This window comes from Mesoplodon bidens (assembly GCF_964165515.1).
Source record: "Mesoplodon bidens genome assembly, chromosome: 18".
In the NCBI taxonomy this organism is placed as follows: domain Eukaryota; kingdom Metazoa; phylum Chordata; class Mammalia; order Artiodactyla; family Ziphiidae; genus Mesoplodon; species Mesoplodon bidens.
In genome coordinates, this window is record NC_138175.1 from 36,548,525 (window position 1) to 36,561,692 (window position 13,168).

General features: G+C 47.3%; 1 protein-coding gene across 1 annotated transcript in view; it reads left to right on the forward strand.

The window, feature by feature from the left end:
- The window catches only part of ABCC11 (ATP binding cassette subfamily C member 11), a gene marked incomplete at both ends in the record, with an annotated part of 131,707 nt that extends 120,563 nt beyond the window's left edge, over nt 1-11,144 (forward strand). The window contains 3 exon segments of the mRNA XM_081217453.1: nt 10,792-10,956; nt 11,059-11,062; nt 11,065-11,144. Coding sequence (XP_081073579.1) covers nt 10,792-10,956; nt 11,059-11,062; nt 11,065-11,144 — 249 coding nt within the window.
- Nucleotides 11,145-13,168: the final 2,024 nt, after the last annotated feature.

Sequence of the window (13,168 nt, forward strand, 5' to 3'; positions counted from 1 at the left end):
GAAGCCCCTTTCCCAGTAAATCAGGGGAACCTTCAGTGGTAATTGTGATTAATGTCCCTTCTGGTCAATGGTTAGCTCAGTCCAGTTAAAACTTCAATCTTGAAGGTACTCAGGTCACAGCCCCCCACCCTCCATCTCCTCAGAGGCTTGGAGTGGGCATGCTATGCTGCTCTATGTGTCGGGCAAGGGGGCAGGGTGACTGTTGGGAAGCACCCAGTCTTTTCTTTTAAACACTCTCTCCCTTTTCTCTGAGCCTGGCTCTCTGAGGCTGGTGCAAGGGGATGGAGGCGGGGAAGGACACATCCTCAGGTGACCACCCTGTCTGGGTCATTCTCCTTTCTGCTGCTGATTTCTTCTGGTCCAGCTCCCCATGCAGATGAGGTGTGGCAGGAGAGAGCCCCCAACAGGACCCAGGTCCCAGGCCGCTCTGCTGGGCACTGCCGATGGGCAGGCTCTGGCGGGTCCTCCCATGAGCTCCGCCTGGCCGCCTCACACTGCTTTCCTTTTATGTGGGGCCTCTGGCCTCATGCCGATCAGTGTGGAATCAAGATTGCAGCCTCACATGCCATCTCCCCTCTGCACCCTAACTCTAGGAACTGCAGGAACGGGCAGGACCCACCTTCCATACATCTGGGGACCGAGCAACTCTGGGGCTGGGTCTTGCCTTCATCACTCGGCGGTGTCATCTCTCTGTCGCTCTGCCCTGTGCTCCTTCTCCTCTTTGGCTCAGGGGACATGCAGCAGGGGTACAAGATGTCAGCTTTCTTTTTTTTTCCTCCACCTTTATAAACAATTGCCTTGACTCTTCTTTCCCTGAACTGGGGAGGAGAACCAATCCAGCACCCTCTTTTCCTTCCTCTGCCATCACAAATAATTGAGATCTCCTCACCTTCCACCCTGTAGAGATCAAAGGGGTCAACGGTCATTTCCACAGGGCCTTTGGGGGGTGGCTGCCCCCAAGACAGCGGTCCTTTGGAGGCAGACTGTGAGGTTCTCAGCCCCTTTTTTTCTCAGCTGTGGGTTCCAGTTGCCAGTTCTGGGAAAGACAGAAAGAGCCCACTCAGCACCATATGCTACCTCCATGTAGGATTTCTCAAAATACGTGCAAATCAAAGATGCCCATGGCAGCAGATTTTTAAGAGTATGAAGATATGCTCATCTTTGTAAGAGATTCCTATATAAGAATGCATTGGCCCTTGAGTAAAAATTCCTCTCGCCCTATTTCTCCAGTAGCCCTAACCCTAAGTCTATGGAAGCACAACCTGACCCCCTGTTTTGTCTGATTTCTTAATTTTAGGTTTAAGATGCTAAATGATGAAAACTACAGCCGTCTCCTGTACTTTAACAGATATCTGTCCACTGGGCACCTGCCAGGAGCCGGAACCATGCCAGCTGCTGTGGGTTCAGCAGTGAACAAGCTGGACAGGTCTCTGCACTCATGGAGCTTACACGCTAGTGGGATATAAAGGGATATAAAGTGGGATGGAATAAATAAGTGCACAAGTAAATAAATAAGGAGACTTCAGAAATTGTTGAACTGTTATGAAGATAATGAAGCAGGGTAATTGACTGTCAGTGGGGAAGCAGCGCTAGACCCGATGTAGTCAGGGAAGGCCTCTGCCAGGAGGTGACTTGCAAGCTGACACCTGGATCTGATAAAGAAGGAGCCAGGGAAGTGCTTCAGTCTGAGGGGCCAGGGAAGGCTGGGGACAGGCAGGAGACTGGTGCCTCTGGGGAACTCAGAAGCTCCTGTGGCCTGAGCAGGGTGGTGGAGAATATGATATGAGGGGTCGGCGGGGCTCCGTCAGCCGTGGGCAAGGGTGTCACCTGTCTTCTAAGAAAGGCTTTCTCGCCTGTAGCACTGTGGACATTTGGGCCAGATAATCCTTTTTGACAGGGGCTGTCCTGTGTGTTGCAGGATGTCAGCAGTCTTCCTGATCTCTAACCAGGGGATGCCAGTAGAATACCCCGCCTCCAAGGTCGTGACAACCTAAAATGTCTCTAGACATTGCCAAATGTCCAGGGGATGGGGTGCCTAATCACCCCAGCTGAGAGCCAGTGCCCTAAGAGAAATGGGAAGCCAGTGGCATGTGTAAAGCTGGGAGGCAGCAAGGGAGGCCCACTGAGATGAGCTCTCGGAGGGTCTGGACCCACACTGTTCTCACCTCATCCAGCTGCTCAGGCCACTCTGCCTCCTTCCTGTTAAGGCCACTTGCTGCTACCCAGAGTTTGCCTGGCAGACTTCTTATCATGAATGCTTCAGCACACACCGTCTTCTTAATCACCCCAACCAAGGTAACCCCCAGCCCAGCCCTCCCTAACCCCTCTTTCACATCTTACCATATAACTGACATTCTTAGGGTTCCTTGAAATTGCCTGTGTCTCATCCCGCCGGCCCACTAGAATGCAAGCCCTGGGGCTGCAGGGGTCTTGTCTATCACGTTCACCCCTGGGAAACCAGCCCCGACTGTGCCGGCACCCAGTCACTGCTCACCTAGTGAGGAAGACCTGGTCCTTTCTCCAGCCCACTAGCCCACCCTGCGACCGAGGCAGGTGCTGTTGGTGGCCCCCCTTCCAGGGCAAGCCAGCTGGTCTCCCACTGCTTCGGGAAGGTGCTCAGTTCAAGGCTGAGGCAGGTTGTACCTGCAGTATGGGAAGTCCTCCCAGCGCCCCAGCAATGCCTGCAGGGAGTTAGTGGAGATGGAGCAGCATCCTCGGGACAAGTCAGGTGTGTTCCGTGAGGACTCCCAGGACCCCCAGGGGTATCAAGCTTCAGTTGCCCACAGTGAAGCCTATCCAGACTCTCCCCTTCTGTGCCTCAGTTCTCCCAGCTCCTACTGGGATTTTTTGGGTCCACCTCCTGGAGGTGTTTCCTAGGGCTGTTGTAACAAATTATAAACTAGTGGCTTAAAACCAGAGAAATGTATTCTCTTGTGGTCCTGGAAGTTGGAAGTCTAGAATCAAGGTGTCTGTAGGGCCATGTTCCCTTGGAAGGCTCTAGGGGAGAATCTGTTCCTTGTCCCTCCCAGCATCTGGTGGATGTTGGCTTCCTGGGCTTGTAGCTGCATCCCTCCAATCTCTGTCCTGCCTTCATGTCTCCTCCTCCTCTGTCTCTTATATGGACACTTGTTGGATTTAGGGTCCACCCAGGTAACCCAGCTTGATCTCAATGTCCTTAATTACACCTGCAAAGACCCTTTTCCTAATAAGGTAACATTCAAGGGTCCCAGGGATTTGGATGTGGAATATCTTTGGGGGGGACCTCCATTCAACCTGCTTGCCCTCAAACCTCAGGGTTGGCTTCTGGGGGATCCTGGCCTAAGGTGGGTGACCTTAGCAGGCCACCGTCTAAGCCTAGAGTTTCTCATGTCCGAAGCAAGCAGATGGGCTTGATGGTTTTCTTCCACTTCTGATACCTGTGGTGATTGGGTTTCAGGTGCTTCCAGGATGTGGGGTAATCGGGGAGGGCACAGAGGTGCAGGACTCTACCAAGTGGCCGCAGGTGCTGGGTTTCCAGCAGTGTGGAGGCCCTGGGAGAATTCCTGCTCACAGCAGTTCCCCACCCCTCCAACCAAGAAGCTTGTGCCTGAACAGTGCTGTGGTGGGATGACTCTGCCCATCTGGAGTGCCAGGGAGAATATAATTACCATTTGTTTCTAAATACAAAGGAAGTGTTTAAAGGCAAAACACCCCAACAGGAGTGTCTTTACATCTGGGCACTTGGCTGGGAATGCAGGCCTGCTTTTGGTGTGGTCCTGTTTAAGACGGGAGGGGTGATTCACAAGCCAGCCCTGAAGGCAGAGAGGGCTCTGACTGTGGCTGCTTGTCGCCCCCTCCACAGCTGAGTGGGCTGCTCCAAGTGTGCATGCGGACAGGGACGGAGATCCAGGCCAAATTCACCTCTGTGGAGCTGCTCAGGGAGTACATTTCGGTAAGAAATCAGTGCAAGAGGAGGAGTCAGTTAACTCTGGCAGAATTTAGGTATTTGATCTTTTTACATGTGAAAGGGATCTCTTTAAAAACTGAAATCGGACCACAACCCCTTTTCTTAACACCCATATTTACAATATAGTCTAAAGTCCTTGATGATGAGGGGGAGGTTCTTTTCAAAAAAATTTCCTCAAGGGTGGTTTCTGTACACAGAAGAGAGAATTCAGTGGCTTACTTTAGTTTCTAAAAATTAATACTTGCTTGACTAAAATTGTAAATTGAAAAAACTAGTCTTCCTCTTCTTTAAAAGCTTTTTTTTTATTATTAGTTTCTGCTTTATAACAAAGTGAATCAGTCATACATATACATCTGTTCCCACATCCCTTCCCTCCTGCGTCTCCCTCCCTCCCACCCTCCCCATCCCACCCCTCCAGGCGGTCACAAAGCACCGAGCCGATCTCCCTGTGCTATGCGGCTGCTTCCCACTATCTATCGTCCATGCCTCTCTTTCGCTTTGTCACAGCTTACCCTTCCCCCTCCCCATATCCTCAAGTCCATTCTCAAGTAGGTCTGTGTCTTTATTCCCGTCTTACCCCTAGGTTCTTCATGACATTTTTTTTTTCTTAAATTCCATATATATGTGTTAGCATACGGTATTTGTCTTTCTCTTTCTGAGTTACTTCACTCTGTATGACAGACTGTTCCCCTTACAAATCCTGCTATTCTTTGAAAAGCAGTCTTGCCAATTCAAGCAATCACTTTTAAGGGCCTTTGAACAGCATTTGGCCCCTTTTACAAACTTAATTAAATACTTTAAAACATTTTAAACTGCATTTTAAAATTTAACGCATTCCATTTCCTTTTTAAGTACCTCGATAATCTGATTTAACAAACCTTCCTGAGGTTATATAAATCTAATAAATTAAACTTATAAATATGGTGAGCTTTAAATTCTCATGACAATCCCAATGCTGTATATAAACAGTAAGTTTTTAAACTTAAAACCATGTTAAAATAAGTTATTCAATTTTACATTTTAAATTAGAATCACAAGCCTGAATGTTATTAACATTATGAATGCTTAAAGCACCAAATATGCAGATTACATAAACTAAAAATATTCCAATCTTGCTTCTCTTAAATATTATTATTACTAATTCTAAATCTTCTAGGGATTAAAAATACTCACTGTCTAGGAATACAATTATTTTCTCAGCTAATTGGGGTTGCCTTTCGACCAGTGATGTGGGCGGGTCAGCCACCGTAATGGGGAACACGGGAGCTCTATTTCTCGTGGTTAACAGTGACTTTATAATTCAGAGGAAGGGTTACTCTTATAATGCAGTCAAGTTGCTCTCCTCCTTAATTAGAGGAGAGCTGCATTTCTTGGGCTCTTATAAAACTTTAGCTCCTTTTCCATGTAACTCTGAACTTGACACCCGGTACTACCGTCATCTTTCTGCTTCTAACACCACAGCGACTCTTGCAGATAATGAAATTGTATCTGATCGAATTCTGAAAATCTCAAGGCTTGGTCTGGATTTGTCACACAGCTTCAAGGTCACACTGCTGACACTTGCCCAGGCTCACAAGGCCCAGTATGAGCTGCCACTTACAGTCATCCATTCTATTCACTAAGCTCTAGCCACACGACTTTTCTTTCTGTTCCTCAAAGTCCCCACACTCATTCTGGCCTCAGGGCTTTTGCACTAGCTGTCTACTCTGCCTGGAATGAATCTTCCTGTAGCTGACATCTTCTCAGCATTCCAGGTCTCGGCTTGAATGTCACATCCTCACAGATGCCTTCCTCAACACTCAAGTAACTTTTACTCCTCCTACCCTTCCACCCCACACATTGTGTGTTCTATTACAGTACTCTGTTTTATTGTCTTCATTTCTCATCTCTTCTCTTGTTTATTATCTGACTTCCCCACTGCAATGTGAGTTTCTGGAGTGCAGTGTCCTTATTGGTCTAGTTCACCAGCATGAATACCAGTACCTAGAATTGTGTGAATGAATGAATGAATGAAATGAATGGAAAAGCAAGTGACTATTAACCCATCATTTGTTATTCTGCTTTTCAGACCTGTGTTCCTGAATGCACTCACCCCCTCAAAGTAGGGACCTGTCCCTGTGACTGGCCCAGCCGCGGGGAGATAACATTCAGAGACTATCAGATGAGATACAGAGACAACACTCCCCTTGTTCTCAAGGGCTGAACTTGAACATCCAGAGCAGGCAGACAGTTGGGATTGCTGGAAGAACAGGTTCTGGTGAGGACAAGCTCTGATTGTGCTTCCTTCAGGTTGTTTTCTTTGCATTTCCACTGGGCATGCTAGTTAAATCACACCAGAGGGTGATGTGCATGTGTGGTGGATTGGTTGTGTTTTCCCTGACATCTCTTTACTGTAAATTAGGATTTCAGGTTGGATGGATGTGTGGAGTTAGAAGTAAACACACATCAGTTTTTGAATTAATTAAATGAGAGTCATTCTGGTGAGATGAGGCCCAGAGGATGAGTCATGTGTTAATAGCCCCTGCAGGGATGGACAGGTTAACTGTATTAGGGTAGCTGAGTGCCCCTGCAGAGTGGGATTTCTGTCTGCACAAGGCTATTTTCATTGCATTAAAAATTCCCTTGATTAGATAGATACTCAGGTATGATGGAATACAAACTGATGTTTGATTTGCTGCTGTTGCATTTCTCATTCCCAGGCGAGTCGTCCTTAGGAATGGCCTTGTTTCATCTGGTGGAGCCTGCCAGTGGCACAATCCTCATAGATGGCATGGATATCTATACTGTTGGTTTGGAAGACCTCAGAACCAAGCTGACTGTGATCCCCCAGGATCCTGTCCTGTTTGTAGGTACAGTAAGGTAGCTGTGTTTTTTTTTGTTTGTTTGTTTGTTTTGCGGCACGCGGGACTCTCACTGTTGTGGCCTCTCCCGTTGCGGAGCACAGGCTCCGGATGCGCAGGCTCAGCAGCCATGGCTCACGGGCCCAGCCGCTCCACGGCATGTGGGATCCTCCCGGACCGGGGCACGAACCCGTGTCCCCTGCATCAGCAGGCGGACTCTCAACCACTGCGCCACCAGGGAAGCCCAGGTAGTTGTTTTTGATCGTTGTGCATCCCTATTTTTGGATAGTGAAATCAGCCCAACAAGAGCTTTGTGAAGCGCCCACGCCGTGGCTGGCCTGGGGCTGTCCTATCCTGAGATGCTCACAAGCCTTGGGAGGAGCTGAGGACTAGGGGCCTGAACATTACTTGTGTTTTATAAACTATATCACAAATACACAAGATGCTTATGTGCAGGGTGAGCAGACATCCCAGTTGGCCCTGGACAGCCCTGATTTATGCCTGTTTCAACATCCCATCAGGTTTAGCAGTGGCCACTCCCTAAATTATCCCAGTTTGCACAATCAAATAAATGGATATTCTACGTATGTAGCTATCTTTTCGGAAGTACGTCAATTCATTCCCACTAAGACGTGAACAGAAACTGCTCAAGTCCAAGAACAGTATGGCTGCAACTTCTACAGGGCTCAAGATCTGTTGTCATGGCACAAGGAGAAAACCACAGTTACTCACTTACCCCAGTGTAGTGGCTGCCCCTCTAACAAGAGGGACATTTCCCCCATTGAGCACCAAATGAAGTAGGGGACTGTATTGAGAGTTGAATGAAAAGGACCTTCCGTGTCTTGAAATGCTAGACTCACACCCTGCACGTAAGGTGCTCATCCTCTGCAAGGCCCGGGAGCTGCAGATAAAGCTCTTGCCTCTGAAGGCAGAGTGAACACACCGGGAGGTGGAATTGCTCGCTGCCTCTCTCTCTGCCAAGAATTTGCATAAGGTCAGATCTGCTCTGCTGCACACGGCCATGGAGAGGACCAAATGTGTCTCCCCAGTGCCTCGCTTGGAGCTATCTCTTGGCAGGGTTGGTGGTCTGCCCGCCTTGGTGGTTTCTGCTGCATCCCATAGTCATGGGTCCATGGTCTTTCAGCCTGAGGTTGGTATTTCATGAACCACTGCCCTGGACTAAGCACTGCTCTTGTTGCTGTGGCATCATCACACTCCACCTCCTGCTCTCCCCCTCATGCTGTGGAAAACATGCTCTCCCATCCTCTCGTCCTCAGAAATTCAGCTTCCTCTCCTTTCCTTCATTGCAGGTACAACTTGGATCCCTTTGAGAGTCACAGCGATGAGATGCTCTGGTAGGTTCTGGAGAGAACATTCATGAGAGAAACAGTAGGTCTCTGGGGCTGTTCTTGATGTGTCCGCTTCCCAGCACCAGTGCCCCAGACACCTGGCTCAGGTTTAGATTTGGCCAGTTGTTTGTTGGCACCACCTATGTCAATCCTTATTACTCCTTGTTAAAAGCAACAATAGATAGTACTTATTAGGCCACTGCAATGATTCAGTCAAGAGCTCTACATGCATTATCTCAGTTGGTCCTGACTACAACCCTCTGAGGTTGGTACTCCTACCCCTACTTTTAGAGATGCAGAAATTAAGACTCAGAGTAGTCAGGTGTTAGTAGCAGAATGGAGACTTGACCCCAAGCCCATCTGACTCTAGACCAGAGGAAGTGCCCTACTGCTCTGCCAATAGCCTCATTTGCTTATTGAAGCAGATAAACTCTGGTAAGGTGAGAGGGCATGGCATGGAATGAACCATTTGTGAGATGGAACCCTGTCCTATAAGAGCTGCAGCTGGGGTCAGCAGGTGAGCGTGGCCACCTCTGCAGCCCAGAGGGAATTTTTTTTCCCAGGACTTGGTACCAAGGTGAGCATCACCCAAAGCCACTTTGACTTGTCATGCTAGATAAATCAGACCCTGTCTTTACCTTTCCTTGATGACCAGAAATCTCCATCCCATCTCCATTTTATGCATAAAAATAAGGATCCTGAAAGCCATTTACACTTGTTTGTGTTTCTCTGGAGCCATATGTGCATCATTTGTACTCTTTTGCCAAGGTGTCTACGGGGTTCTATGAATCACACTGTGATTTTAAATTATTAATGACTGCCTACTCCTTGGTCTTTCCCTGGTGCCTGTTCGCAGTATAGAAATGATTGTTGTTTTGCACTTTCTTTTCCGCAGTAAAATAAAGCCAGCCGATAAATGCAAGAGAAGGGGGCAATCAATATGGAGGATACAGGACAATTTTGTAGATCATCAGCACAATATGGCATTCTCTGTGTTCTATAGATAATGAAACTCCAAGAAAAGTTACAGGCAGAAGTCACAGAAAATGGAGAAAACTTCTCAGTAGGGGAACGTCAGCTGCTTTGTATGGCCTGAGCGCTTCTCCGTAATTCAAACGTAAGGAAACAATGAGGAAAATGGATTGGTCCAATTTTGGATATTTCCTGCAGCGCCACTCAATCCAAGAGGTAGAGCCAGGTGTTTGTCTTTCAATAAAGAGAGAGCAATTGGGCCATTTAAACACCGATCACTTTTTCTTAAGACAAAGTTGTGAGGGGAAAAAATTGAAAAATAACAGCTATTTACAGCAATAGCACTTGCCTCCCCTGGACCTTTCCCTGGGAGGTCTTGCTTAGGTATTCTCTCTGTCCTCCTAAGTGGTTTGGGTTTGAGAAATCTGCCTCTCAACTTTTTCCCTTTGTCCCTGAGTAATTGTGAGGCCCGATATACAGCACCCAAGATACTAAAGAAGGCCTTCAGAATGCCAGGATATAAGGACTGTAAAATTTATACTCATTTTTCTTAGTGACTTAGCCATCTTTGCTTACTGATTTTGGAGAAGGGATTGCTGTTGCTTTAGAAATCCCAGTCTCTGAACGCTGATCAAAGTGTAACCCATCATGTGTGCTCTCTACATGTGCTAACGACAGGGAAGGGAGCAAGCAGGCATTCAGTCCTGACTGTGGCACTGCACAGTACTGAGTGGTTGATGTGTTGTCCTTGCATTTCACGTTTAGGATAAGGTGTAACCCCCTTTTACAGACAAAGAAATGGAGCCTTGGGGAAGTCAAGTAATTTAGGCAAAGTCAAGCAGAGTTAGAGCTGAACTCAAGCCCTCTGACTGGCAAACCAGCACTGTGGCAGGCAGAATAATGGCCCCCCCCAATGATGACCATGTCCTGATACCTGGAATCTGTGAACATGTTACCTTACCTGGGAAAAAGGGGCTTTGCAGATGTGATTAAGTCAAGGATCTTGAGATGGGGAGATTATCCTGGATTACCTTTGTGGGCCCAGTGTAACTACACTAGTCTTTATAAGGGGAGGAAAGAGAGTCAGAAAGAAAGAAGAAATGCAATGATGGAAGTAAAGGTTAGAGTGAAGCCAGAAAGAGGCCACGAGCCAAGGAATGCAGGCAGTCTCCAGAAGCTGGAAAAGGCAAGAAAACCATTTCTTCTCTTGAGCCTGCAAAAGAAATGCAGTCCTGACAATACCTTGGCTTTAGGACTTCTGACCTCCAGAACTGTAAGATAATAAATTTGTATTGTTTTGAGCCTCTAATTTGTGCTAATTTGTTATAGCAGCAGTAGGAAACATAACAAGTACTGTTATTATATCTCATGCTAACTCATGTAGTACAGTAGATAAAGACCATGGGGCATTTCTTCTTATTGGTTTGTAGGATTAGAATAAACCATTCACAAAAAGGGGAGCAAAGAATATACAACCTTGTTTCTCCAGCAAGTCCCTCTGAGGAAGATGAAGGTGGTGTGATATGACTTTTATTCTCTTGTTCTTTTTCTAACTTTTTGAGATGGATACTTAGCTCATTACTTTTCAGCCCTTCTTTTTTAATAAATTGAGCTAAGACTATAAGTTTCCCTCTAGGTATAGCTTTGGCTTGGTGTGACTTTCACAATGCTCCTTCCTCAACATATCATTCTCCTTGATGAAGCCACTGCCTCCATGGACTCTAAGACTGGCACCCTTGTTCACAGTACCATAAAAGATGCCTTCAAAGACTGCACTGTGTTGACCATTGCCCACCACCTCAACACGGTCCTCAACTGTGACCGCGTCCTGGTCCTGGAAAACGGGAAGGTGCAGGAAGTTGGCGTCACCTCTCCAGAGGCTTCAGTGGTTTGGGCTCTGTGGTGGGTGGATATTTTCTGACAATTTCAGCTCTTCTTCTCTGACTTTCAGGTGGTTTTTTTGATAAGCCTGAAGTCCTTGCTGAGAAGCCAGATTCTGCGTTTGTGATGTTACTAGCAGCAGAAAACAAAGTCTGACTATAAAGGTCCCCATAGGGGCCCCATCAGCTGATTTTAGAGGAAGAGAAGGCTGTGTGAGATGAGTCAGATGTGCCTGCAGGGGAAGGGGCCGTTATCTCAGGGGGCAGGTCTGGTCCACCATCTCTCCCACACCTGGAGCACAGGCAGCTGGGGTGGAGGTTGTTTCCTTGCCTCGCCCAGCACATGCCTCCTGACCTCACTTGGAGGGCGTGGGTCTGGTCCTAGGTGATGAACAGAGGCAGAAGAAGCTTGTGGGTTAAAAAACTGCCCCTCACCTTCTAAAACCCCAACCATCCCTCATGTGTCCTTATCATTACCACCTCAGTGCCTGGGAATGGAACCATTGTAACTTTCAGTTAAAAACTGGTCAAACAGAATGGAAAAATGCCTAAGGATGGACTTTGTAAAGATTTCCTGCCTTGTTATCAGAAGGGAAAAGAGCAGAGTTTTCTTCCTGCTTAACTCCTATTCACATCTATTTGGAGTGTGTGACAAGCAGTAACTACACAGATCTGTAGCATGAAAGATTGATTACAGTGTTTGGTGAAAATTTAAAAAAAAATCATATTGTATGTCCCATTTGCTCTATTAGAATAACCAGGGAAACAAAATGTTGGAGTTTTTCTGTAAATTACATTTTTATATCTTCTATATTGGTCATTAAAATGCAGTAGGAAATTAAACTACTCTGAAATGTTGCCTTGCAATTATTTTGCTGAAGATATTCCAGTTTCTGTACTATTTACTCTCACAGACCCTCTTTGCTTTCTCCATTGACTCAGTTAGCAAACCTCCACAGCATTTCCTGAATAAAGCCTTTCTTTCCAGCCTCAAAGTTTGCTATGACGGAGGCAGTAAAGACATAGTCCCAGCAGCCCAGGAGTGATTGGCATGGGGCAGCCATGGCCAGTGAAGCCCCCATCTCACCCCTTCTTAGTCTTGGTCCCATCCTTCACCCTATCCTTCCAAACATGGAGGAAGGCAAGCCTGGCACATAGTACTCAAGAATGAGTGACATGAGTGCATGACACCATGATGAACTCATCCTGGCAGGTACCTGCCATCTCCCTACTCCCAGGGTATATTTACATGTTAAGGGTTCAATCTGGAGAGGCTGAGATTTAGGGCAGACAAGCCATCCACTAGCATCTCAAAGGCTGGGTTTGTGGCATGTGCTTCCAACAAATCAGTCTCCAGCTCTCCTCTGGCCAGGCCTGGGCAGGTGTCTGCAGGACCAGAAGTGAAGCAGGCACAGCTGGCTACAAGTAGAGCTCCCCGTCTGGTGACCGTTAAGGCCCTGGTTAAGGTAGTTGGGCAGCAATTCTGCCATCAGCAGAGGGCACAGAGCAAGAAAGATGTGGTTGAAAAGGCCACGAGTGAGGGGGCTCCGTTCACGGCAGCTCCGTGCCAAGTTCAGATCTCCCTGTGAAGGGACACAGTGCATCTTAGAAGGGTTCACTGTCCTGACCTGATTCTTGCCTTATCACAGTATGTGAGGCTGATCTGAGGTCTTCAAATCCACATCCACTGAGCTCTGGAGCAGCTGCTCCAGGCTGAGTGTGGCCTTCATATTGATGGATGGATGTCCAGTGACTCTTCCATGTGGCAAGCAGACCAGGCAGTCTGTGCTGCTCGTGGAAATCCATGCCAGCTGTGTGAAGGAGGAGGATGCTTTGTTTTCTACCAACTCAGCACCAGCCAGACAATCAGTCTATGATTTCAGGAAGGTGTTTCCAGGAGGGCAGGGGGGTGCCAAGGCTACAAAGATCCCTGTGGCTCATTCAGATGCACTAAAATATGAATCACCTCCTGTTACTTGTTTCTGCCCATGCTCCCCTTGGCTTGTACTGTCCAGAAGAGAATACCAATCCTGACTCACCCCTGTGATGTGCCAGGCACCGTGATAAGCATTTTTACGTGAGTAATTTCATTGACTCTTCACCTCACAGCATGAGATGGACGCTTTTATTATTCCCATCTTCCAGAGGTAGAAACTGAGGCTCACTGAGGTTAGTAACTTA